The sequence below is a fragment of the Neltuma alba genome, unplaced genomic scaffold, assembly GCF_004799145.2.
Source record: "Neltuma alba isolate B1F8T4 unplaced genomic scaffold, ASM479914v2 tig00002866_pilon, whole genome shotgun sequence".
Classification (NCBI taxonomy): domain Eukaryota; kingdom Viridiplantae; phylum Streptophyta; class Magnoliopsida; order Fabales; family Fabaceae; genus Neltuma; species Neltuma alba.
In genome coordinates, this window is record NW_021633050.1 from 1 (window position 1) to 23731 (window position 23731).

Here is a 23731-nt window from a genome sequence, read left to right on the forward strand (position 1 = left end):
CAACACCAGTACTGATTTTCAGGCAAATTATGCACCATATGGGGAAAACTTCTTCAAGTTCCCTTCTGGCAGATTTTCTGATGGGCGTGTTATTCCAGATTTCATTTGTAAGAATTCTAAATGTGCATGAGTTTAACTTGAAGGCATATGCCACTAACAATCCGAGACTTTTTCCTTGCAGCTGAGTATGCTAAATTGCCACTAATCCAACCATATCTGTTTCCTGGTAATCAAGAATACATCAATGGGGTCAATTTGCATCAGGGGGATCTGGAGCTTTAGTTGAAACTCAACAAGGACAAGTATCCAATGCTTTGAGATTTTCATCTGAAATGATTCTTGAAATGTTTTTATAACTTAGGATCATGAAGGGACATGTGATCATGTAGGAGGCAGTTTCTATTAAAAAGCGTATTATAGTTATAACAGCTTAATAATATGGTTGATTTATTTTTCAGGTGATAGACCTAAAAGCTCAACTAAGTCACTTCAAGAGAGTGATCAAGGTTCTGAGGCAGAAACTAGAACATGAAGAAACCAAAAGCTTGCTGGCCAGAGCTGTCTATTTGATATATGTTGGACCCAATGATTACTTTGGTTCTTTGACCGAAAACTCCAGTGTCGTTGCTTCAAACTCTCCTGAAAATTTTGTGGACATGGTCATTGGTAACCTGACAACTGTGGTCAAAGTGTGTTAGAAAACTTCTGAAAAGCTCAATGTTCTGAGTTCTCTTATGCTGTGCTCGATGTTGTACCTTTCTAATTGCTTTTGCAATCTGTGATTACTAGGAAATACACAACCAAGGAGGGAGGAAATTTGGGTTTCTTACTTTGGGACCTTTGGGTTGTGCTCCAGTGGTTAAGTTACTAGTCAATGGAAGTGGTCCTTGCAGAGAAGAAGTTACAGCAATAGTGAAGCTGCACAACAGAGCACTTGCAGTTGAGCTTCAGAAGTTGGAGAAACAGCTTAAAGGATTCAAATATTCACTTACCAATTTGTATGATATAGGTGTTGAAGTGATGAATGACCCTTCAAAATATGGTAGGTGTTAAACTATTGCTGGGCTTCAAGTCAAGTTTTTGAGCTAAGTTAGAGTAACTTTTGACATATATCTGAATGTCTTTCACCAATTGGTCTAAAGTTTGATCCTTGTCATCTATCATTCTGTTATCACAATTAAATTTCTAGTTGCTCTAGACTTTGCCTTAATCACTAACCTAACGTTCTTGTGGGTTAATTTGTTGTGAAGGTTTCAGAGAATGGGATATGGCATGCTGTGGGAGTGGGCCTTACAGGGGATATCCCAATTGTGGAGGCAAAAGTGACGTGAAACATTATGAGTTGTGTGAGAATGCCAATGAATATTTCTTCTTTGACTATGGTCATCCCACTGAAAGGGCTAATGAGCTTATTGCTCAATTCATATGGAATGGAAATCACACTATCACTGGGCCTCACAATCTGAAAGCATTGTTTCAACAATGATCCTTCCTTATGGAATTCTTATTTGCAATATGATGATAGGAAGAATAAAGAAAAGAGATGGAGATGTTCGTGGAAGGAAAATGAGTGCATGTAAATTGATGAAATAATATTTCAAGGTTCATAAATTAGTATCCTGCAAAATGAACTCTTACGATAAGGAATTCCTAAAATTGAAAACTACAGACTATAAGAATTAAAATATATCTGAAAATCACAAAGACCAAGTTATCGTATAGATGCTTGTTAAAGTTATCTCTGGTACTCCTTAAAACAACTTTTCAAAATACCCTTGCAATATATCCACGCATACATCTATATGATTGAGCCTTATCTAATTCAGTGTTATATTGAAGATCTGAATTACCGGGGAGAGATTGATAATAATTAAAACAGTCATATGATCTGCATCAATCTATAGTTGGAACGTAACCCAGTCGTAATTTTTTTCGGGACTCTTGAATCCTATCATTTGACAGAGTTTGCTTACAAACAGCCCCCCCTTTCCTTCATTTTGTTTTATCACGTAAATAATTTTAATAGTTTGCCAACTTACATACCAAACTGAATATGAATTAACGGTATTGAGGTAAATGTTTTTTAAGTTAGCTAATTGTTATGTTTTTCATTCAAATTCGGGTCAATGTAAGAGAGGCTAGAAAGACAAAACCGGAATGATGACTGACTGAGTTAGTTTTGTCTTGGACATTATTTTTGATGGAGAGGAAAACTAGGAGAAGAGAGCAAAAAAAAAAAAAAAATTTATTCCCAACCGTTTTCTTTTCAAAAGTGAAGAGATTTTGAAGAGAAGCATGCCTGCTAGAATTGCCCCAAAACTACAATAATCTAAGCATGGGGCTCAAATATACTTTATTTAGCTTTAAAAAAAAAAAATCAATCATTCCCATCTCTCTGTTAATTGATGTCATAGGAACAAACTTTTCAATATAAATACTTGAAATTCAACCTTGCCATAGATGCTCACACACATAAAACTATCAGGTTTCTCCCTCGTACTCGGACAAGTGAAGTATATCCAACATGTCAAATCTAAGGTTTCAGTACTTTTGCTTCTTGCTCATCTGCGTAATCCTCTGCTGCCCCAGAAACAGCCTAGGAGACACCTGTCTGCGGCCAAAACATGTTGCTTTGTATGTTTTTGGAGATTCTGGGCATGATGCTGGCAACATGAACTACATCAACGGTTCTCTTTCTGCCTTTAGAGCTAATCATTGGCCTTACGGACAAACCTTCTTCAAGTTCCCTTCTGGAAGATTTTCAGATGGTCGTTTAGTTCCAGACTTCATAGGTAAACTGACAGTATTTATAATGTTTTGTCTGATTTCATCTTACCTATTCATTGATTTATTTATTCTCTTTTGGCAGCTGAGTATGGGAAATTGCCTTTGATAAAACCATATCTTCATCCTGGCTACCGTTTTTATACTGATGGAGCAAACTTTGCATCAGCAGGGGCTGGAGCTCTTTCAGAAACTCGCCAAGGATCTGTATGTGACATTTATTTATTTATCTTATGAAGATGCCAGATGATCCTGGTACTGCAAAAATGTTATCTTTTTCTTTCAAAATAGTTTTACTGCAATCTGATTGTTTGTGTTGTTCTTCAGGTATTGGACCTGAAAACTCAGGTAATCTATTACAAAAAGGTTCACATGCTACTGAGGGAGGAACTAGGAGATGAAGCAGCTCAATCATTAGTCTCAAGATCTGTCCACTTGATTAGTACTGGGGCCAATGATTATGCAGTTTACATTACAAATTCGACTGTGCTTTGGTCAAACTCTCACCAAGATTACGTGAGCATGGTGATTGGCAACATTTCTTCTGCTATCCAGGTAGCAGAAATTTCGGATTGAGATGAAGAGTTGGCTATCATTTTGGTTCCTGAAAAATATAAATCTACTCAGTCTGATCGTACATATGAGTTCTGTTAACTTCATATTTACCTATGTAAATTGATATTCCTTAGCATAGAAAATTTGTTGACTCTATAATTAATCCAGAAGATATATTTTAAAAGTTACGAAATGTGATGTTCCACAAGATATATTTTAAAAGTTACGAAATGTGATGTTCGCCAACATAGATTTTAATAGTTACGAAATGTGATGTGCAGGACATATATAACATGGGAGGAAGAAAGTTTGGCATTCGTAACGTGGGCCCTTTGGGATGTTCACCATCAATGAGGGTACTAAAAGGTGGAGCTGCAGGTGACTGCGTTGAAGAAGCTACAAAAATAGTAAAACTACACAACAACCAACTTTACAAGATGCTGATAAAGCTTGGGAATGAGCTCCAAGGGTTTAAGTATGAACTCACCGATTACTTCACATTTCTAACAGAACTAATGAATAACCCATTCAAATATGGTATGTCCTTGCCTTCTCACTACTTCTGCTTCTATTATTATAAAAGATAATGATCCTCTCCCCTCGTATGTCAATAAAAAATCATTGAAAACCAAGGTTTCACAGTATCTTGTGGTAAATCTTATTTAGTCATGTTTTAGTTTTCTATGAAGTAAACAGAACCTTACAGTTTTGCATTCATCTTTGTTCTTAACCACGTGGATTTCTTTAATTTTTTTTTCTTACAAGGTTTCAAGGAAGGGAATGTGGCCTGCTGTGGCAGTGGTCCCTACAGAGGAATTCCAAACTGTGGATTGAAGATTGAAGGAATAGAAGACCACAAGTTATGTGCTAACGTTAATGATTATGTGTTCTTTGATTATTCTCATCCCACAGAAAAAGTCAACCAGAAGCTCTCAAAATTAATGTGGGATGGGAAGGGCAGTGGTCCCTACAATCTCAAAGCGTTATTTGAGCTTTGAGCCCCCAACACTATACTTTCTGATATTATGTGCCTATGCTTTCTCTTCTGGTTGGATATTTTGGAATGTTGTTCTTCCAAAAATATTGGAAAGAAATAAAGCATTGGAGAAGTGATATGTAGAAAATTAATTTTCTCTTCTGTAACGAAACCAGAATATTAAAACTTGTTATCTGTCAATGACTATAAGTATATTCAATTCCTTATTTTGATGCCAGGGTTTGTACTAATTGATTTTTGTATTTAAGTTGGATATTAAATAATGAAAACTGGTTTTCGAAATATGCTTCTAAACTCAGTTTTGAATCGAGAATAATGAGCTCTTCGCCAAATATTCATAGATAAAATTAATTGGAAAAGTAAGCTTTGTGACGTATTCAAAGATAATGTTTCAATAAACTAGAATAATATCGGTTCTCGTATGTGTTTCTTTAGAATGCCCTATCACTAGGATTTCTGCAGATATGTCTATACTTGGTGCCCAAGTTTCAAGTTTGAGGTCAGAAAAAAATACTTGTCACATACACATAGGTTGAATTTCAATAGTCAAGGCATTCATTTGATACGTAAGTGTACATGTTATCATCTGAGACTTGTGTATTTTCAAGAACCATATTCTAAACTCTTAAGAATATTCAAGATTGAAACCAAATACCCTCTAGTTTAAGTTTCTGATCCTCAAGAATGTTTCAGGAGTCTCTATTAACAGAAGTTGAAACCATTAAGTGAATTGAAACAGAGATGGCAAATCTGAGATTCCATTTCTTATTTTTACTTCTCTATGCAAGTATTATTATACTTGTTTCAAATAACTCTGTTGCCAAAATCTGCCTTCCAAGACAACACGATGCTTTTTCGGCATTTGAAGATTCACTATTTGATGTTGGAAACGACAATTATTTTAACACCAATGATCAGGCAAATTATGCACCATATAGGGAAAATTTGTTCAAGTAAGCTTCTGGCAGATATTCTGATGGGCGAGTTATTCCAGATTTCAGGTGATAAACCTAAAAAGTAAAAACACAGCTTAATTTCAAGAGAGTGATCAGGGTTCCAAGTGAGAAACTAGAAGATGAAGAAGCCAAAAGCATGCTGGCCGGGGCTGTCCCCTTAATAAACATTGGAAGCAATGATCATTCAGGTCTTTCGTATGTGGACATCGTCATTGGTAATCTTACAAACGTGATCAAAGTACGTAAATTCATTCTGAAGTACTCAATATTCAGAGTTGTAATGTTGTGCTAGGTGTTGTACCTTCTAATTGCTTTTTCACTCCGTGATTTGTAGGAAATATACCAGCAAGTAGGGAGGAAATTTGTGTGTTTTTTTTTTTTGTTTTTGTTTTTACTTGGGACCTCTGGCTTTTGCTCCACTGGTTAGGGTGCTTGTGAATGGAAGTGAAGGTCCCTGCAGAGGAGTCTCATGAAGCTGCATAACACGGCACTTTCTGTTGAGCTTCAGAAGTTGGAGAAACAGGTTGAAGGATTCAAATATTCACTTACCAATTTATACCATTTAGGCCTTGAAGTGATAAATCACCCTTCAAACTATGGTAGGTGTTAATCTCTTCATATCTTGCTTATGATTTTGATTCATAAATTAGTCTCCCGCAAAATGAACTCTGACAACCCGAAATTGCTAAAATTGACAACAACGGACTTTAAGAACTAAAATACATATGAAAATCATAAAGAACAAATTATTATAGATGCCTGTTAAAGTTATCTCAGGCAATCCTTAAAACAGCTTTACTTTTTTTGATATGGCAAGTTCAAAATACCCTTTCAACATCAAGAACACCAGTTTGTAACCTTGAGAAACATAAGTAATAACTTTGACAAGTGCTAGCTTGTGATACTTATTCTTGAAACTATTGAGAAGAATTTTAAGTTCAAGGATCTTTAAGCATTAATTTTATAAGTTTTAGGTTCTTCATGCGGGTTCTTATTCCTCGCATATATCATCTACCTCTTCTGATCTTCTAATCTCTATGGCTGAGCTCTTTCTCATTGAATGCGATATTGAAGATCTGAATTACTGAAGACGATTGATAATAATTAAAACAATTATATGATCTGCATCAATCTATAGCTGCAGTGTAGCCAGTCGTCACCTTTTTGTGGGACGCTGGAATCCTATCATTTGCAGACTTTGCGTACAAACAGTTTGCCACCTTCCCTCTTTTTGTTTTCTCACACACATAATACTAGTAATTTGCAAACTTTTATGCCAAACGGAATATGAATTAACTGTATTACGGTAAATATTATTTATGTAACAGAGGCTAGAGAGGCAAAAATGGATTCCTGTGAGAAATAGAAGGCAGCCTTATTTGTTTTTGAACGAGGGGTGCCAAAAATTTAAGCCTAGTGGAATGATGACTGGCTTAATTAGCTTGGTACTTAAAGTTATGTTTTGATGGGAAAAAAAGGGGAAGTCGGGAAGAGAAAAGAAAAGGAAGAATGTACTTTTCCCTATTTGAATAGCAAAGGAAAATAAGATGGTCAGAAAACATGATGAAAAATGAAATTCTCCCCAAAGTTATCGTTTCAAAAGTGAAGAGATTTTGAAGAGAAAACATGCTTTCTTTTATTGTCCCAAAGACTACAACAATCTGACCATGAGGCCCAAATATCATTTGTTTAGCCTTTTTTTTTTAAAAAAAATTATTTTTTAATTAAAGGGTAGGCTCTAACGACGTGAGGTTATAAGTAGAATTAAACTCGTATTAACAGGTTGATATTATAAGTAGAATTAAACTTATAATCTTTCACTCACACAAAGCTTTCATACCACTAGGCTACAAAATCACTAGCCAGTCATTTATATCTCTGTTAAGGCCAACCATTTATATCTTTGTTAATTGATGTCATAGGAGCTAACTTTTCAATATAAATATGTGAAGTACAGCATTACCATAGATGCTCACACACTCACACACATGAAACTATCAGGTTTCTCCCTAGTAATTGGACAAGTGAAGTATTTCCAACATGTCAAATCTAAGGTTTCAGTACTTTTGCTTCTTGCTTATCTGCCGAAGCATCTGCTTCCCCAGAATCAGCCTAGGAGACATCTGTCTGCGACAAAAACATATTGCTTTGTATGTTTTTGGAGATGGTGAATATGATGCTGGCAACATCAACTATATCAACGGTTCTCTTTCTGCCTTTAGCGCAAATCATTGGCCTTACGGACAGACCTTCTTCAAGTACCCTTCTGGAAGATTTTCAGATGGTCGTTTAGTTCCAGACTTCATAGGTAAACTGACCATATTTATGATGTTTTGTCTGATTTCATCTTATCTATTTATTGATCTATTTATTCTCTTTTGGCAGCTGAGTATGGAAAATTGCCTTTGATAAAACCATATCTTCATCCTGGCCACCATAGATATACTGATGGAGCAAACTTTGCATCAGCAGGATCTGGAGCTCTTTCGGAAACTCGTCAAGGATCTGTATGTGGCATTTATTTTTTTATCTATCAATCCATTATTATACATGAAGATCTCAGATGAGTACCGCCAAAAAAGACATAGTCAACTGTTCTTTTTTAATGATTTTTGAGATTTAAACACATTCAAATGGTCACTTTTTCCTTACATCAGATGGAAATTAGCACACCTTAATATCACTACCTAATACTCTTCACTACGGATAGTTTTGCTGTGATCTGATTAATTGTGTGATTCTTCAGGTTTTGGACCTGAAAACACAGGTAAGATATTACAAGAAGGTTCACAGGCTATTGAGGGAGGAACTAGGAGATGAAGCAGCTCAAACATTGATCTCAAGCTCTGTCCACTTGATTAGTACTGGGGTCAATGATTATGCAATTTACATTACAAATTTAACTGTGCTTTGGTCAAATTCTCACCAAGATTATGTGAATATGGTGATTGGCAACATTTCTTCTGCTATCAAAGTAAGAGAAGTTTCAGATTGAAACGAAGAGTTTACTATCATTTTGGTCCTTAAAAATTATATATTTACTTATTCTGATGATATGTATGAGTTCTGTTAACTTCATTTTTACCTATAGAAATTGATATTCTTCAATATAGAAAGTTAGTTGATGCTTGTCACTAAAATATAATAAAATTTATAACAAGTCATATTATTTATAAGTAGGAATAGTGCCCCCCACTTTAGACTACGTGCAAGGACCTGAGAAATGTGGCTAATATTTCTTTTTAGAAAAATGAAGTGGTTATTAAACCACTATGATTTTGTTGGCAAGCATCTAGATGCTACTAAATCATTTGAGTAACTCTCTTAACTTGAGGAGAACAGAACTTATGATGATCAAATTGATGTGCTTCTCCAAATGTTTGAGGTACTGATCTGATAATTGTTATCCTTCGAAGCCTAAACAGATTGAAGAAGGACTAAAGCAATAGTTTTTTAACTCTATAATATAATTAATCCAAAAGATATTTTTTAATAAGTTACTGACTGTGATGCACAGGACATATATAACGTAGGAGGAAGAAGATTTGGGATTCGTAATGCAGGCCCTTTGGGTTGTTTACCAGTTATGAGGGTACTAAGAGGTGGAGCTGCAGGTGACTGCATCGAAGAAGCTACAAAAATAGCAAAACTACACAACAAGCAACTTTACAAGATGCTGATAAAGCTTGGGAATGAGCTCCAAGGGTTTAAGTATGGACTCACTGATTACTTCACATTTCTAACAGAACTAATGGATAACCCTTTCAAATATGGTATGTCCTTGCCTTCTCACTACCTCTGCCTCTATTCTCATGAAGGATGATGATTCTCTCCCACTATATGTTAAAATATATATATATATATATATATTGAAAACCTACGTGTAACCATGGGTTTCACAGTGTCTTATCTTGTGGTAAATTATTTTGTCATATTTTACATTTTTGCATTCATCTTTGTTCTTAACCACGTAGATTTCTTCATTTTCTCTGACAAGGTTTTAAGGAAGGGAATGTGGCATGCTGTGGCAGTGGTCCCTACAGAGGAACTTCAAATTGTGGATTGAAGATAGAAGGAATAGAAGACTACAAGTTATGCGATAATGTTGGTGATTATGTGTTCTTTGACTCTTCTCATCCCACAGAAAAGGTCAACCAGAAACTCTCAAAATTGATGTGGGACGGAAAGGGCAGTGGTCCCTACAATCTCAAAGCCTTATTAGAGATTTGAGCACTTCCTTAGTGTCAAAATATAGATGGATGCAGTTTATGTTACCAGTTGATACTACATGTGTTACACGGGAAGAGACACTGAAACCTAGCATTTAGCAGAAGTTTCTGATATGGTTTACCTGTACTTTCTATTCTTTTTGGATATTTTGAAAGTTTGATTTACCGAAAGTATATGGGAGAGAAATAAATCATTGGAGAATATGTGGAAAATTAGGTTCTCGTGTAACAAAATCCAGGCTCTAAGTCATTGGTACCAAGAAAAATCCAAAATAACAACTTTCAAAAACAGAAATTTAAAACTTATCATCTATCATTGACTATTAGTATATTCAATCGGCAGGTTTTAATCCAAGGTTTACTTTATGGGTTTGGACTAATTAAGTTTTGTATTGAAGTAGGATATTAAATAGGGGCAATGACAATTAGGTCCTAAAGGACCAATTCAATTACAACTAAGTCTCAACATTTCGAAATGCCACTAAAAACCCAAACATTTTCTCGTTTTTTGGTCATTATATGGTCCGAATGAAATGACTTGAACGCCCTTTTAATACCACCTCTCCCGCCGACGTGCTCTATTCCTGTCCAATTCCAAGGTCATCTGTCATTGACTGTAAGCATATTCAATCCCTAGTTTTGATCCAAGGTTTAACTTAAGGGTTTGGACTATTTAAGTTTTATTTTGAAGTTGGAAATTAGATAATGAAAGTTGACTTCGAAATGATAACAAAAGGGTATCTAAACTCCAGAGTTTTGAATTGAGAACAATGAAGTCTTTTCCAAATAATTATAGATAAAATGAATTAAAAATAAGTCTTGTCAATATGCATGACGGATTCAAGGATAATGACATAATAAACTAGAATAAATACCATTTTTATGATGCATTATTTAAAATGCCTCGTCACTAAGATTTCTCCAGGTATGCCTTGGTGCCTCGATCATCACTCTGAAAAATATTTCTGTCACAGACACATAGGTTGGATTTGCAATAGTCAAGCCATTCATTTAATACGCAAGTGTACATGTTATTATCTCAGACATATTCTGAATTCTCAGAATATCGAAGGTTAAAGCTAACAACCCACTTGTTTAAGTTTCTTATCCTCAAGTATAGTCTTTTATCACCAGAATTTGCAACCATTAAGTGAAGAGAAACTGAGATGGCAAGTCTGAGATTCTGTTTCTGTTTCTTACTTTTCTGTGCAAGTAATATCATACTTATTCCAAACAGCTGCCTTGCCAAAATATGCCTTCCAAGACAACACAATCCTTTGTTTGTATTTGGAGACTCACTATTTGATGTTGGAAACAATAATTACATCAACACAACTGATCAGGCAAATTATGCACCGTATGGGGAAAACTTCTTCAAGTACCCTTCTGGCAGATATTCTGATGGGCGTGTTATTCCAGATTTCATTGGTAAGAATTCTGAATGTTTGTGAGTTTGACTTCAATATCTAAACTTTTCTCCTCTATACTATTAACAATCCGAGAGTTTTCATTGCAGCTGAGTATGCTAAATTGCCATTAATCCAACCATATCTGTTTCCTGGTAATCATGAATATATTGATGGGGTCAATTTTGCATCAGCCGGTTCTGGGGCCTTAGTTGAAACTAATCAAGGAAGGGTATGTTATAGCTTGGGCTTTTTAGCTAAAATGATTCTGACATAATTTTTTCAACTATATAGAAAGATGAAATCAATCATAAATTGAAATTGACATGTAAGCTTGTCATAAGTAGATTCTACTATATAGGTAAATTTGCATTGCTTTTTGTGTTTAATTTATATCTCTTCATAATACGCTAGATCTGTCACACACACACACACACACACACACACACAGAGTTTAATAGTATGGCTGATTTTTTTTTTTCAGGTGATAGACCTAAAAACTCAACTAAGTTATTTCAAGAGAGTGATCAAGGTTCTGCGGCAGAAACTACAAGATGCAGAAACCAAAAGCCTACTGGCCAGAGCTGTCTACTTGATCAGCATTGGAAGCAATGATTATTTGGGTCCTTTGATGGAGAACTCCAGTGTCATTGCTTCATACTCTCCTGAAAAATATGTGGACATGGTCCTTGGAAATCTGACGACTGTGATCAAAGTGTGTAAAAAAACTTCTGAAATGGTCAATGCTCAGAGTTCTCTTAAGCTGTGTTTAGTGCTGCACCTTTCTAATTGCTTTTGCAATCTGTGATTACCAGGAAATACACAAGCAAGGAGGGAGGAAATTTGGGTTTCTTAACGTGGGACCTTTGGGTTGTACTCCGCTGGTCAGGGTACTAGTGAATGGAGGTGAAGGTCTCTGCAGAGAAGAAGTTTCAGCGCTAGTGAAGCTGCATAACACTGCACTTTCTGTAGAGCTTCCCAAGTTGGAGAAACGACTTAAAGGATTCAAATATTCACTTTACAATTTCTATGATTCAGTTTTTGATGTGATAAGTCACCCTTCAAAGTATGGTAGGTTCAAACTATTCCCGAGCCTTCAACAAGTTAAAAGTATTAAAGTTAGAAAGCATTTTGGCACATATCAGAATATCATTTACTAAGTGGTCTAGAGTTTGATCCTTTTTATCAATAACTCTCCAACCAAAATTAAGTTTCAGGTTTCACAGTTGAAATCCAAATATTATAATTCCAATGTTTTTGGGTTAATTTGTTGTGAAGGTTTCAGAGAAGGGAGTGAGGCATGCTGTGGAAGCGGGCCTTACAGGGGATATCCCAGTTGTGGAGGCAAAAGACTAACAAAAGATTATGAATTGTGTAAGAATGCGAGTGAATGTCTTCTTTGACTCAGTTCATCCTTCTGAAAGGGCTAATGAGCTTCTTTCCCAATTCCTATGGAATGGAAATCACACAATCACAGGGCTTCACAATCTGAAAGCACTATTTCAACAATGATCCAACCATATATGGAGTTCTTATTCTTAATATTGGTGATTACAAGAGAAAAGGAATGAGATGGGGATGTTCCTGAAAGGAAAAGGAGTATATGTAAATTGATGAAATAAAAATTTCAAAGTTTATGTCGTGTTTAGAATAAAAGGCGTATAAATTGACCTGTCCGACTTAGCCTTGATTCACAAGTTAGTCTGCTTTAAAATGAGATGTTGTCCAACGATCCTAATTTGATAACTAAAGACTTTTTTGGGGCCAAAATATAAGACAGCATAAAGACTTAAATAATTGAAATATCTCGGAAAAATCACACGAACTAGTTATCATAGATGCTTCTTCGCATGTCATGCTCCTTAAAGCCGCTTCATTTCTCAGATATTACAAAAAGGTCTTCATCAACGACCTTTTAAGCTTAGCTCAGGCTCAACTCTAAATCTAAATACTTTTTTTCAACTTTTTAATTATCATGAGAAAGATGATAAAACAGAAAGACTCATTTGGTACCTACTAAGATATTATCTTTAGTCCTTAACATAAAACCCAGTTAACAAATTTGAGAAAATTGAGAAAATTACTAAATTACTTTAAAATATTTATATTTATATTGATCAAACCACGTAGGAAAACTATCAAATACTAGGCAGTAGGACACGCAGCAAGAATTGTTGGACCATTTTCACAGTATTTTGTGAGATTTTGGAAATTCGGAGAGATCAAAATACTTGGAACATTTTTTTTCCCCCTTCATCACACCAGATCCAAATGCCCTTGGATTTTCCCATTAGAATTGCACAACATATATTCCTTACATTTCTCCATGATCTGGAGATTTGTTCAAATTGTGTCGCTCTAGGGACCAACACTCACACTACACACACAAATATGTTCACAAGTCAAGTGGAAACGACAGAAGACGCGTGTTGACTTCATATTCGGTGCCGCCATACTCACATACGTTCACACTAACACAAATCCAGGATTGAGCCTTACTTTGTGATGGATTTATGATTATTTGACATGATTAAAAACTAATGTCGTAGCAGAAAGCAACAGAAAAATTGAATTGCTGGGTCCCAGGGAGTCTTCTTTCTTTCTAGTTCATCGAGACTGAAGGGAATTATAATTTATGAACATTAGATTGAGAAGTTTGAGGAGGGGGTGAGTAAATGCGATCGAATATTATGGCAAGACCCGTGTCTCATCATATCAGCTTTTTCTTCTTCTTCTTCTTCTTCTTTCTTCAGCAGCACAGTACTGTGTCTCATCTTCCCTACACTGTGCTGGGCTGATTCATCTCCATGTCTGCAACAAAGGCAAACCCCACCGTTTATCTTCGGAGACTCACTGTCTGATCCAGGAAACAACAACTACATCAACAATACTTCTCAATATAGGGCGAATTCTAGCCCTTATGGGATCACCTTCTTCAAATACCCTACTGGTAGATTTAGTGATGGCCGTCTCGTCCCAGATTTTATCAGTAAGCAGCATTGACTCTCGTGTTCCTGAACTTGAATTAGTATGTATGAAAAAACTAACGTAACTCCATTTCAGCTGAGTTTGCAGAACTTCCACTGATTCCACCATATCTACAGCCAGGATATCATCGGTATACTGACGGAGCCAATTTTGCATCTGGTGGAGCTGGTATTCTAGTTGAGACTAATCAAGGATCAGTATGTTTTTTGTTTTTTTTTGTTTTTCACAGTTTAATCTGGTTGATATCGATGGACTAAGCCTGCCGCCGTGGATATGAACTTGGACCTTTTAATTATGAATACACTATAAAAGCAGAAACACACTGATGACTAATTCTAATTTGCAGGTGGTATGCCTCAAAACTCAACTTGAGCATTTCAAGAATGTAGAGGGGAAATTAAGGAGGAAACTTGGTGATGCAGAAGCCAGGGAATTGGTTTCAAGAGCTGTATATCTTATGAATATAGGAAGCAATGACTACATTTTCCCTTTGGCTTTAAATTCCAGCATTATCAAATTATACCCGCAAAAATACGTCAGAATGGTGATTGGAAACCTCACGTCTGTTATCAAAGTAAGGACATATGTACTCTTGGAAAGCCATGACTGACCTAAATGTATCATAAAAGATACTAACTTGAATATGTTTGAGTTGCTGACATAACAGGAAATGTATGAGAAAGGAGGAAGGAAGTTCTGGGTCCCAAATTTGGCTCCTTTTGGTTGTGTACCCGGCTTGAGAGTGAGCAATAATAGTTGCTTGGAGGAAGCCAATGCACTAGCAAAACTACATAACCAGGAGCTTCCTAAAATGCTTCAGAAGCTAGAAACTCAACTTAAAGGCTTCAAATACTCAACAAGCGATTTCTACGGCTTTCTCATTGATATGATTAATTTCCCTTCTAGACATGGTGAGTGCAGGAGGCCATGTTCTTTGATTGGAACATGGGTTTATGTTTTATCAGTAATTTCAATAGTTGAGATGAAGTGATTGAATTTGAATTGATATCAACTTTGTATAGGTTTGAAGGAAGGGAAGATGGCATGCATTGGTGTTGGCCCATTCAGAGGAGGAAGGAGTTATGGGGCATGTAAAAATCCAAGTGAGTATGTGTTCTTTGATTCTGTTCATCCCACAGAAACAGTGAACCAGAAGTTTGCAAGCATAGTATGGAATGGAAATCGCAACCAAACATGGCCTCACAATCTCAAAGAGCTAGTTGAGACGATATAGGCGTTGAGCCTTGTGCTTCTTCAACTCATCAATCATCATCAGCGCGTTGCAGACTTGAACTGATACAATTTCGGATTCTTTAGAACTTCTTCTAAATATGTGCGTATGATTGTGTGTGTGTGGCCTAATGTGGGAGGGTACGTTCAGCAGAACTAATCTGAAGATTTTGATTTGTTTGCGTCAGCCATAAATGGTGGCTGATACAAATTGTTCTCCCGGAACCAATCTGCAAATAAACCCTGTACTCCCTATCCATATGGAGCCGGTTTGGATGCACCCAAAGCTCACCGTCCAGATTTAATATTGTTTTTTTCTTATTTTTATTTGTCTTTATATTTTATTAATTTTTGCAAGTTAATATATGTGTATATATATTGGAAGGTGAGCACCCAAAGCTCATCCCATTACCAACAGAATAATTAATTATTTTTAAATCAAAAAAATTTTGATTCACAAGTACAAAATGAAATGTTTCCAGGGATCCTAAAGTGATAACTAAAGACTTTTTTGGGCCAAAATAAAAGACAACTGAAGACTTGAAAATTTAAAATATCTCTAAGAAATTACAAGTTCTTATAGATGCTTCTTTACCTCTCATACTTCTTAAAGCCACTTCATTTCTCTTATATTACAAAAGTGTTTTTATTAGAGACTTTTTAAATCTAGTTTAGGCTCAACTCTTAATCTAAATATAATATAATCTTCTTAATCTTTTAATTATCGTGAGAAAGATGGTAAAAAAAAAAAAAAAAGATTCACTTGGGACTTATTGTATTGATCTCATTATGAGGTGTTTGGATAGAAATTAAAAATTTTAAAAATAATTTTACTGTATACAAAATAAAAAATACTTTTAGAAAACACTTTAAAATATCTAACACCTTTTTAATATAAACACCCCTTTAGTATCACTCCTTAGGTTGTGTTTTTAATACCCTATGTAGGAAAATTATCATATACTAGGTCATAGGACATGCAGCAATAATTGTTGGATCATATTTGCAGTATTTTGTGAGATTTTGGAAATTCAGAAAGATCAAAATACTTGAAGATCTTTATGTTTTTTCCCCCTTCATATGACCAGATGCAAGTGCACCTGGATTTCCCCATTAGAATTGCACAACATACATTCCTTAACATTTCTCCATGATCCAATGACCACCACAAATATGTTCAAAAGTCAAGTGGGAATGCCAGAAGACTCGTGTTGCCTTCACATTCGGTGGCGCCATACTCGCATACGCTCACACCAACGCACATCCAAGGTTGAACCAATGATTAAAGAACCGGACCGGACCGGACGGTCGGACCGGTTGAACCGTCACCCGGACTCGTTAACGGCTCGGTTTGGACCAAAAAACCGTTCACATAGTTGAGCCGGATTGGACCGGAGTTGAGCCGTTATTAAGCCGGAAACCGGAGTTGGACCGGGAACCGGAACGGTTTTCAGAAAACCGGACGGTTTTTTAGCCTGACTGAAAAATACTAAAAATTTTTAAAAAAATAGAAGAAAAATAAAAAAATTGATCCCCTTAAATATCCTAATATATTTTTAGACTAGTTATAACCATATAGTATTATTTCATTGAAAATTTCATATATTGTGGTGTTAAAATCGTGAGTCGCTAGTTTTTTTGTTTCGATATTTGATATATCTTTTAAAAAAATATTTTGATTTGAATGAATTGATAATTTGTAATATCATTAAATATTTTAAACATACATAAAATTAAATATATAAGGTTTTAGTCCATTTTCAATGATTTTATTATAATTTTAGATTATTTAAATGTATTTCTAAATTATTTAATAATTTGATATTTTTCATATATACTAATTATATGTATATAATATTTTTTTAAATTAATTATTGCGTCACCGGTCTGACCGAACGGTCCGACCGATCCGACCGATTGAACCATGACCCGTTGATCTTTCCGGTTCGACTTCCGGTCCGGCTTTTAAAACATTGGGTTGAACCTTACATTATGATATATATATATATATATAGAGAGAGAGAGAGGGAGGGAGAGAGAGTGTGCGCGATCATTTGACATGATAAAAGAAATGTTGTGGCAGAAAAATTGAATTAGTGGGTCCCAGGGAGTCTTCTTTTTGTTCCTAGTTCATCGAGACTGAAAGGGAATTATAATTAATGAACATTAGATTGAGAAGTTTGAGGAGGGCGTGAGTAAATGAGATCGAATATTATGGCAAGACTTTTGTCTCATCATATCAGCTTCTTCTTCTTCAGCACAGTACTTTGTCTCATCTTCCCTACATTGTGCTGGGCTGATTCATCTCCAAGTCGGCAACAAAAGCAAACCCCATTGTTTATCTTCGGAGATTCACTGTCTGATCCAGGGAACAACAACTACATCAACAGTACTTCTCAATATAAGGCGAATTATAGCCCTTATGGGATCAGCTTCTTCAAATATCCTAGTGGTAGATTCAGTAATGGCCGTCTCGTCCCAGATTTTATCAGTAAGCAGCATTGAATCATTTTCTTGAGCTCGAATTAGTATAGATATAAAAAAACTAATGTGACTCCATAACAGCTGAGTATGCAGAACTTCCACTGATTCCACCATATCTCCAGCCTGGATATCATCGATACACTGATGGAGCCAATTTTGCATCTGGTGGAGCTGGTGTTCTGGTTGAGACTAATCAAGGATCAGTAGGCTTTTTTGTTTCTCTTCACAGTTTGATCTGATTGGATATCAATGGACTAAGCCTGCCGCCATGGATATGAACTTGGACCTTTTAATTATGAATGCAGTATGAAAGCAGAAACACACAGATGATTAATTCTAATTTGCAGGTGGTAAACCTCAAAACTCAACTTGAGCATTTCAAGGATGTAGAGGGGCGGTTAAGGAAGAAACTTGGTGATGCAGAAGCCAGAAAATTGTTTTCAAGAGCTGTATATCTTGTGAATATAGGAAGCAATGACTACATTTTCCCTTTGGCTTTAAATTCCAGCATTATCAAATTACACCCTCAACAATACGTTAGAATGGTGATTGGAAACCTCACTTCTGTGATCAAAGTAAGTATATATCTATGCACTCTTGGAAAGCCATGACTGATCTAAATGTATCATCAAAGATACTAACTTGAACATGTTTGAGTTGCTGACATAACAGGAAATACATGGGATTGGAGGAAGGAAGTTCTGGGTCCCAAATTTGGCTCCTTTTGGTTGTATACCAGCCATGAGAGTGGGCAACAACTGCTCTGAGGAAGCCAATGCACTAGCCAAACTACACAACCAAGAACTTCCTAAAATGCTTCAGAAGCTAGAAACTCAACTCAAAGGCTTCAAATACTCAACTAGCGATTTCTACGGCTTTCTCCTAGATATGAGTAATTTCCCTTCTAAACATGGTGAGTGCAGGCCATGTTCTTTGATTGGAACATAGGTTTATATTTTATCAGTAATTTCAAATACTTGGGATGAACTGATTGGATTTGCATTGATATAAACTTTGGACAGGTTTGAAGGAAGGGAAGATGGCATGCTATGTGGGTGGCCCGTTCAGTGGAGCATTGTGGTTCAACTCATCAATCATCATCATCGACACGTTGCAGATACTATATATACAATAAATATATATATGTATATATGATCTTGCGTATGTGACCTAATGTGGGAGGGTACGTTCAGCAGAACCAGTCTGAAGATTTTGATTTGTTTCCATCAGCCAGAAATGGTGGCTGATACAAATTGTTCTCCCAGAACCAATCTACAAATAAACCCTGTACTCCCTATATATACACAAACGCATTAACTTTCAAAAATTAATGAAATATAAAAACCTGTACTAGTCCATGGATTCCTTTAACTGCGACATTTATATCAGCCCCCTAATAATGCCTATTTAAATGGAATTTAATCTATAGGTTTAGGCTCCGTTTGGAATGACTCATAGTCATTTATGGAATAAGAGGGGTTTTTGTCCCGGCTCATCCAAATGAGGCCTTAATTTGGCGCCTTGGATCATTTTCATTCAGGAGAATAAGTCGAAATAGGAGTTAATTAATCCGGTTCTAAAATCCCGAAACAACATATCAAACGAACAAGTCTGGGCCAAGCTTTCCCAATTGAGCCCCTATACAGCTGATCCCTCACTTCTCAGGTGGTTCATCTTTCAAAAACAGTGCCCCTGTTACTCTAAACGTGGCTGTGGAGGAGGGTTGCGTTGGTACGAGACGTTTCTGGTGTGTCGTAGGAGGTGTTTGGCAACAAGTAAAAGTACTTTTAAAAAGTACTTTTCTATAAAAAGAGACAAACTTCTCTATATATTTATTTTGTCTACTGAAAAAACATTTTTAAAATCATGATTTGATTTCTACCTAAATACTTCCGTAATCCAAGTGACTATCTCTAGTTGGTTTGAGAGAGGCCATACCCCTAACAATGCCAACAAGAAATTAGCAGAGCTCATATGGGATAACCAAAGCTGAGTCAAACTTTGAATCATAACGGTGCCAAAAACTATAAAAATACTTTTAAAAAGTAGTTTTTCGTAAATCGAGATAAATTCTATCACATATTTATTTCGTATACTGTAAAATTATTTTTAAAATCATAGTTTTATTTCCACCTAAACAGCTCGAGATCTGGAAGAGCATTTATTCAAGGAATTAAATTTCCTTGACAGATCCCATCTTATATTCCGTAAGTCTGTTCTGTTTGAAGGTTTCTACTCCATTCCAAGCACACTCTAATCCGTGGAAACTGGTAAGTCCCTTGACGTAAAGCTAAGGATATGGGCTGAAGCCAAGCCCATGATTCATTGGGCCCAAGGAGTGTTAAGTGGGCCTCCCCTCCATACTCCTGCTCATTCAAATGAGCTCCGCCTTCAATTTTTCCAACCAAAAGAGAATAAAAACGAATATTCCCGCACCCACAAGTCACGCAAACAAGCAGTGGTTTGTGTCCAAGCAAAATAAGAAATAGAGGAGCGAAACAATAACAATAATAAATTAATAAATAATGTGGGGGTTTGTTTTTTCAGAGATGTGAATGAACAATGAGATGGAGAAAAGGACAGTTAGAAGGAGTGTGATGAGATATATGGGCGTGAGGGTAGGAGCATGAAGGTGATGATGACTTTGAGAGAAGGTTGGGAGAGCAAAAATGAAAAGGCAGCCATTAAAGGAGAAGAGTGAAAGCAACAAAACCTGAGGGATGTGAACACCACACTTTCCACTTTGCACGCCTTGCTCCTCACCTGTCTTCAATAATTCACACATTCTCTCTCTCCTCCTCTCTTCTATTCATTCAATACTTGTGATCTTCCCCTTCTCTTTATCACTATGCCCTCTAAATTATCCTCATTACATGTCTGTGTGTCTGTGCTTTTATTACACTTTTTAATCAAACCATTTTTTGTTCAATAGCATAGATTAATCCTAGTAAATAAGTAAGAAACTAGACAGTCTTACATATGGGTTGAACTGTTAGCTGGACTCTCTAATAAATTGGTTTATACTACTTCTGGTCCTAAAGATAAAAGCCAATAGACTGATTTGAGTAAATTAAGAAAATAAGTTAAGTTAGTTATTTATAATAAATAAGTGTTGTCTTTTCTAAAATATCCTTACTAATCAAGTTTATTGACTAAAACTATCATTATTAGAAGAACTACCTTAAAAAAATAAATAAATATGAGAGACAAAATAGACTAGAATTTTATATTTAGGACTTTGAGGACCAGAGATGGTACTATGATTAAACTAAAAATGAATTGGGTTGAGCTGAAGATGAGCTATTATTGAGTTGTACACTAAAAATAGACCGAGACCTGAAATCACCTCTGCAAAACCAAATGGATTTTGGGCCTAACAGGAAAAAAGTTGATGTTTTTAAAATAACTATAAAAAATTGACTCTCCAAAAGCTTAATATATTTTTAAACCATTGGGAGCCATGTGATGTTATTTCATTGAAAATTTTATACAACTTAGTGTTATTGTATTGAAATGTTTTACTATGAACCTGAAATGAATGAATCCCATGCACGAACATAGGAATTAATAGCAGTGTTATTCCATAAAATTTTGTTATTATGTTTATTTTTCCTGATGTATAGACAAGACAAAAAGCTTCCACATGGCAAGGGATATGGAAGGACCACTTAAGCAAAGTAAAAAATTCAGTGAGTGCCTCAATGTAAATCATGGGACAGTCGAATGCCATCAAAAGGCTACCTTTGTTTATATGCTTATGATAGGCCTTATTGGACTTTGCTTTTTTATTTTTCCACACACAATAAAGTCAATATAATGGGGTGTGTGTGTGTGTGTGACACTCAATCAAGTGTGAAAGAAAGAGAAAACTGCTTGGGGCAAAAATGAAAAATATTAATTAAAAAAAGAAAAGAAAATTAATGAAGGGCCTGTTTTGTTGCCACACACGTATATATTGATAATGAAATTTGACAGATCATAACCAGGCTTCACATTCTCGTCCTTTTATACCTGTAATATGCCATTTGATTTTTAAAAAAATTTATTTTAACTTAGTTATAAATAAAACTTAGGTCACTGTATTTATATCCATTAGGTTTAATTCTTCAATCAAATCTCATCATGTGTAATTTCTATTGTTAATAATTAACATGCAAGTTTATTGTGTGTATATATTAAAAAAAAAAAACTAGTGTGTACCCAAGAGAGAAGTTAAAAAAAAACCCGAGTGAAAATAATAAACTCAGCAAATATTGCTTTGTTATTATACTCCTCTGATACTTAATATAAGACCCATTTAACTAATTTGATTAGATTAAAGAAGTTAGGTAAGTTAGTTAATTATAAGAAAAGTGACACATTTTTCCTAAAACACTATAATCATATTTCTTAATACCCCATCTCCCTTTTCTACTTGATTATGATTGAGGGAGTATCCGTAGGGATAATTTAAAAAAAATTGATAAATATGAGAAATGGGTCTTATATTTATAATTAAAACTAACTCAAAAATTGAGTCCTATATTAAGGACCGGAGGAGTATAACGTGCTAAATAGTAAAGGACAAGGGAGTGGTCCTTAAATTTCTCTATCATTGTGTATTTTATACACACACATAGGTATACAAATATCATGTGTGTGTCTATGTATATGTCTCTCTCCATGGACCCATAATCCAAGTTGATCACCCATCGTCACCATCGTCAATTATAGATGTTACTAGAGTTATTTTAAAGTTGCAGATAATTCAATTAAATCCTGCTTTGGCAAGTGGCAACTAGTGAAAAATTGTTTTCATTTTCAAGATAAAAACACCGGACGATAGATATTATAAATGTTGTCCACGTCAACAACCAAATGTTGGGGCTTGATCCCATGCATAATAATGGCCACCTCATTAATAGTGTTATGTTCACTCCATTGATAAACTCTATATGCACCTTGCACCCCACTATTAATTATCACCACAGTCACCATCTTGATACACACACATAACTACAACACAATTACAATGTATTGTGATTTATAGAACTTTAATAAACTCTTATGTGGTTAGGTAAATTATAATTACAGATACTATCTTTAGTCCTTAATACTACTTTCGGTTTTAATTATAAGAGCTAGTTGACTAATTTGAGAAAATTAAGAAAATAAGTTAAGTTAGTTATTTGTGATAAATAGGTGTTGTCTTTCATAAAATATTATTGCTAATCAAGTTTGTTGGCTGGAACTATCATTATTAGAAAGATTATGTTGAAAAAAAATATAAACAAAGTGGATTGGGGTCTTATATTTAAGACTAAAATAAAGTCAAACAAGATCTTATACTAAGGACTGGAGGTAGTATAAAAGTTAGTTTGACTTTTAATTTAGTTATAAATATAATACTATAATACACTGTATTTCACATATTTATCTTTTTTTTTTCAAGTAGCCATTGTAGTAGCTACAGATATACGATTAACAAGAATATTTTAAGGAAAATAATATATATTTATTATAAATAACTAACTTAATTAATTTTACTAATATACTCATATTAGTTAACCAACTCTTGATGCAAAGCATTACATCAATAAACCCTTTTTGGGTTTGAACTCAACTATTATTTTCTCATAAGGTTGTTGTTATATTTAAATAGAAAGCAGTAAAAAGGCATACACTAACGATTCAAGGCTATGAACATGATCAAATATAATGTTAGTAAATCTCATCTCATTAGAACGGATGGTAGCTTTTAAACCGCACATACAGATGCGTCTGTGAGAGTATAAATTATTAAATTTAGAGATAAATACTGTAAACTGCAACCCATGTTAGGTGATTTTTTGCCTAGTATAATAAATTTATTTTTATGAGAAATTTAATGTGAATAATTTTAACTGTTATTATTATTTTTTATATGGCTATTTTTTGTCAAATTTTTTTAATTTTATAACATAGTTTATATATTTACATGAACTGAAATTCAGTATCTTGTCCTCAAGTGTAGCCGTTAAAAAAAAAAATTGTGCTTTTTCTCATGGGCAGGTGGCTCCTGAAATATCGGTGCATGGACCAATGAAAAGAATACACGTCAGACATGGCGTGAAGAGAGGGAAG

The 23731-nt window shown here is 35.1% G+C and overlaps 4 protein-coding genes and 2 pseudogenes across 4 annotated transcripts; all 6 read left to right on the forward strand.

Moving 5' to 3' along the window:
- Nucleotides 1-7: 7 nt before the first annotated feature.
- On the forward strand, nt 8-1544 carry LOC114739674 (GDSL esterase/lipase 1-like; annotated as a pseudogene).
- Nucleotides 1545-2524: 980 nt separating this feature from the next.
- Nucleotides 2525-4337, forward strand: LOC114739676 (GDSL esterase/lipase 1-like). The gene is made up of 5 exons (XM_028927751.1): nt 2525-2792; nt 2870-2991; nt 3112-3339; nt 3621-3876; nt 4105-4337. The coding sequence occupies exons 1-5, from the start codon at nt 2525-2527 to the stop codon at nt 4335-4337; spliced, it is 1107 nt and encodes a 368-aa protein (XP_028783584.1).
- Nucleotides 4338-5077: 740 nt separating this feature from the next.
- On the forward strand, nt 5078-9522 carry LOC114739679 (GDSL esterase/lipase 1-like). Its single transcript, XM_028927755.1, has 6 exons — nt 5078-5265; nt 7527-7600; nt 7678-7799; nt 8039-8266; nt 8810-9065; nt 9290-9522. Exons 1-6 carry the CDS (start codon nt 5078-5080, stop codon nt 9520-9522), a joined length of 1101 nt encoding a protein of 366 aa, XP_028783588.1.
- A 1165-nt stretch (nt 9523-10687) lies between these two features.
- LOC114739675 (GDSL esterase/lipase 1-like) lies at nt 10688-12439 on the forward strand (annotated as a pseudogene).
- A 60-nt stretch (nt 12440-12499) lies between these two features.
- Nucleotides 12500-15149, forward strand: LOC114739680 (GDSL esterase/lipase 1-like). Its single transcript, XM_028927757.1, has 6 exons — nt 12500-12532; nt 13574-13916; nt 13991-14112; nt 14262-14489; nt 14583-14826; nt 14938-15149. Exons 1-6 carry the CDS (start codon nt 12500-12502, stop codon nt 15147-15149), a joined length of 1182 nt encoding a protein of 393 aa, XP_028783590.1.
- Nucleotides 15150-17359: 2210 nt separating this feature from the next.
- On the forward strand, nt 17360-18764 carry LOC114739681 (GDSL esterase/lipase 1-like). Its single transcript, XM_028927758.1, has 5 exons — nt 17360-17636; nt 17711-17805; nt 17977-18204; nt 18302-18542; nt 18652-18764. The coding sequence occupies exons 1-5, from the start codon at nt 17360-17362 to the stop codon at nt 18762-18764; spliced, it is 954 nt and encodes a 317-aa protein (XP_028783591.1).
- Nucleotides 18765-23731: the final 4967 nt, after the last annotated feature.

Excerpts from the sequence above, each read along its gene's own strand:
- LOC114739679 (XM_028927755.1), top strand. The coding sequence starts at position 5,078 with ATGGCAAATCTGAGATTCCATTTCTTATTTTTACTTCTCTATGCAAGT. Across the intron at positions 7,601-7,677 it reads TTTAGTTCCAGACTTCATAG|CTGAGTATGGAAAATTGCCT; the intron begins GTAAACTGACCA and ends CTCTTTTGGCAG. Across the intron at positions 7,800-8,038 it reads CGGAAACTCGTCAAGGATCT|GTTTTGGACCTGAAAACACA; the intron begins GTATGTGGCATT and ends GTGATTCTTCAG.
- LOC114739676 (XM_028927751.1), top strand. The coding sequence starts at position 2,525 with ATGTCAAATCTAAGGTTTCAGTACTTTTGCTTCTTGCTCATCTGCGTA. Across the intron at positions 3,340-3,620 it reads ACATTTCTTCTGCTATCCAG|GACATATATAACATGGGAGG; the intron begins GTAGCAGAAATT and ends TGTGATGTGCAG. Across the intron at positions 3,877-4,104 it reads GAATAACCCATTCAAATATG|GTTTCAAGGAAGGGAATGTG; the intron begins GTATGTCCTTGC and ends TTTTCTTACAAG.
- LOC114739681 (XM_028927758.1), top strand. The coding sequence starts at position 17,360 with ATGGCAAGACTTTTGTCTCATCATATCAGCTTCTTCTTCTTCAGCACA. Across the intron at positions 17,637-17,710 it reads TCTCGTCCCAGATTTTATCA|CTGAGTATGCAGAACTTCCA; the intron begins GTAAGCAGCATT and ends ACTCCATAACAG. Across the intron at positions 18,205-18,301 it reads ACCTCACTTCTGTGATCAAA|GAAATACATGGGATTGGAGG; the intron begins GTAAGTATATAT and ends CTGACATAACAG.
- LOC114739680 (XM_028927757.1), top strand. The coding sequence starts at position 12,500 with ATGGGGATGTTCCTGAAAGGAAAAGGAGTATAT. Across the intron at positions 13,917-13,990 it reads TCTCGTCCCAGATTTTATCA|CTGAGTTTGCAGAACTTCCA; the intron begins GTAAGCAGCATT and ends ACTCCATTTCAG. Across the intron at positions 14,827-14,937 it reads TAATTTCCCTTCTAGACATG|GTTTGAAGGAAGGGAAGATG; the intron begins GTGAGTGCAGGA and ends AACTTTGTATAG.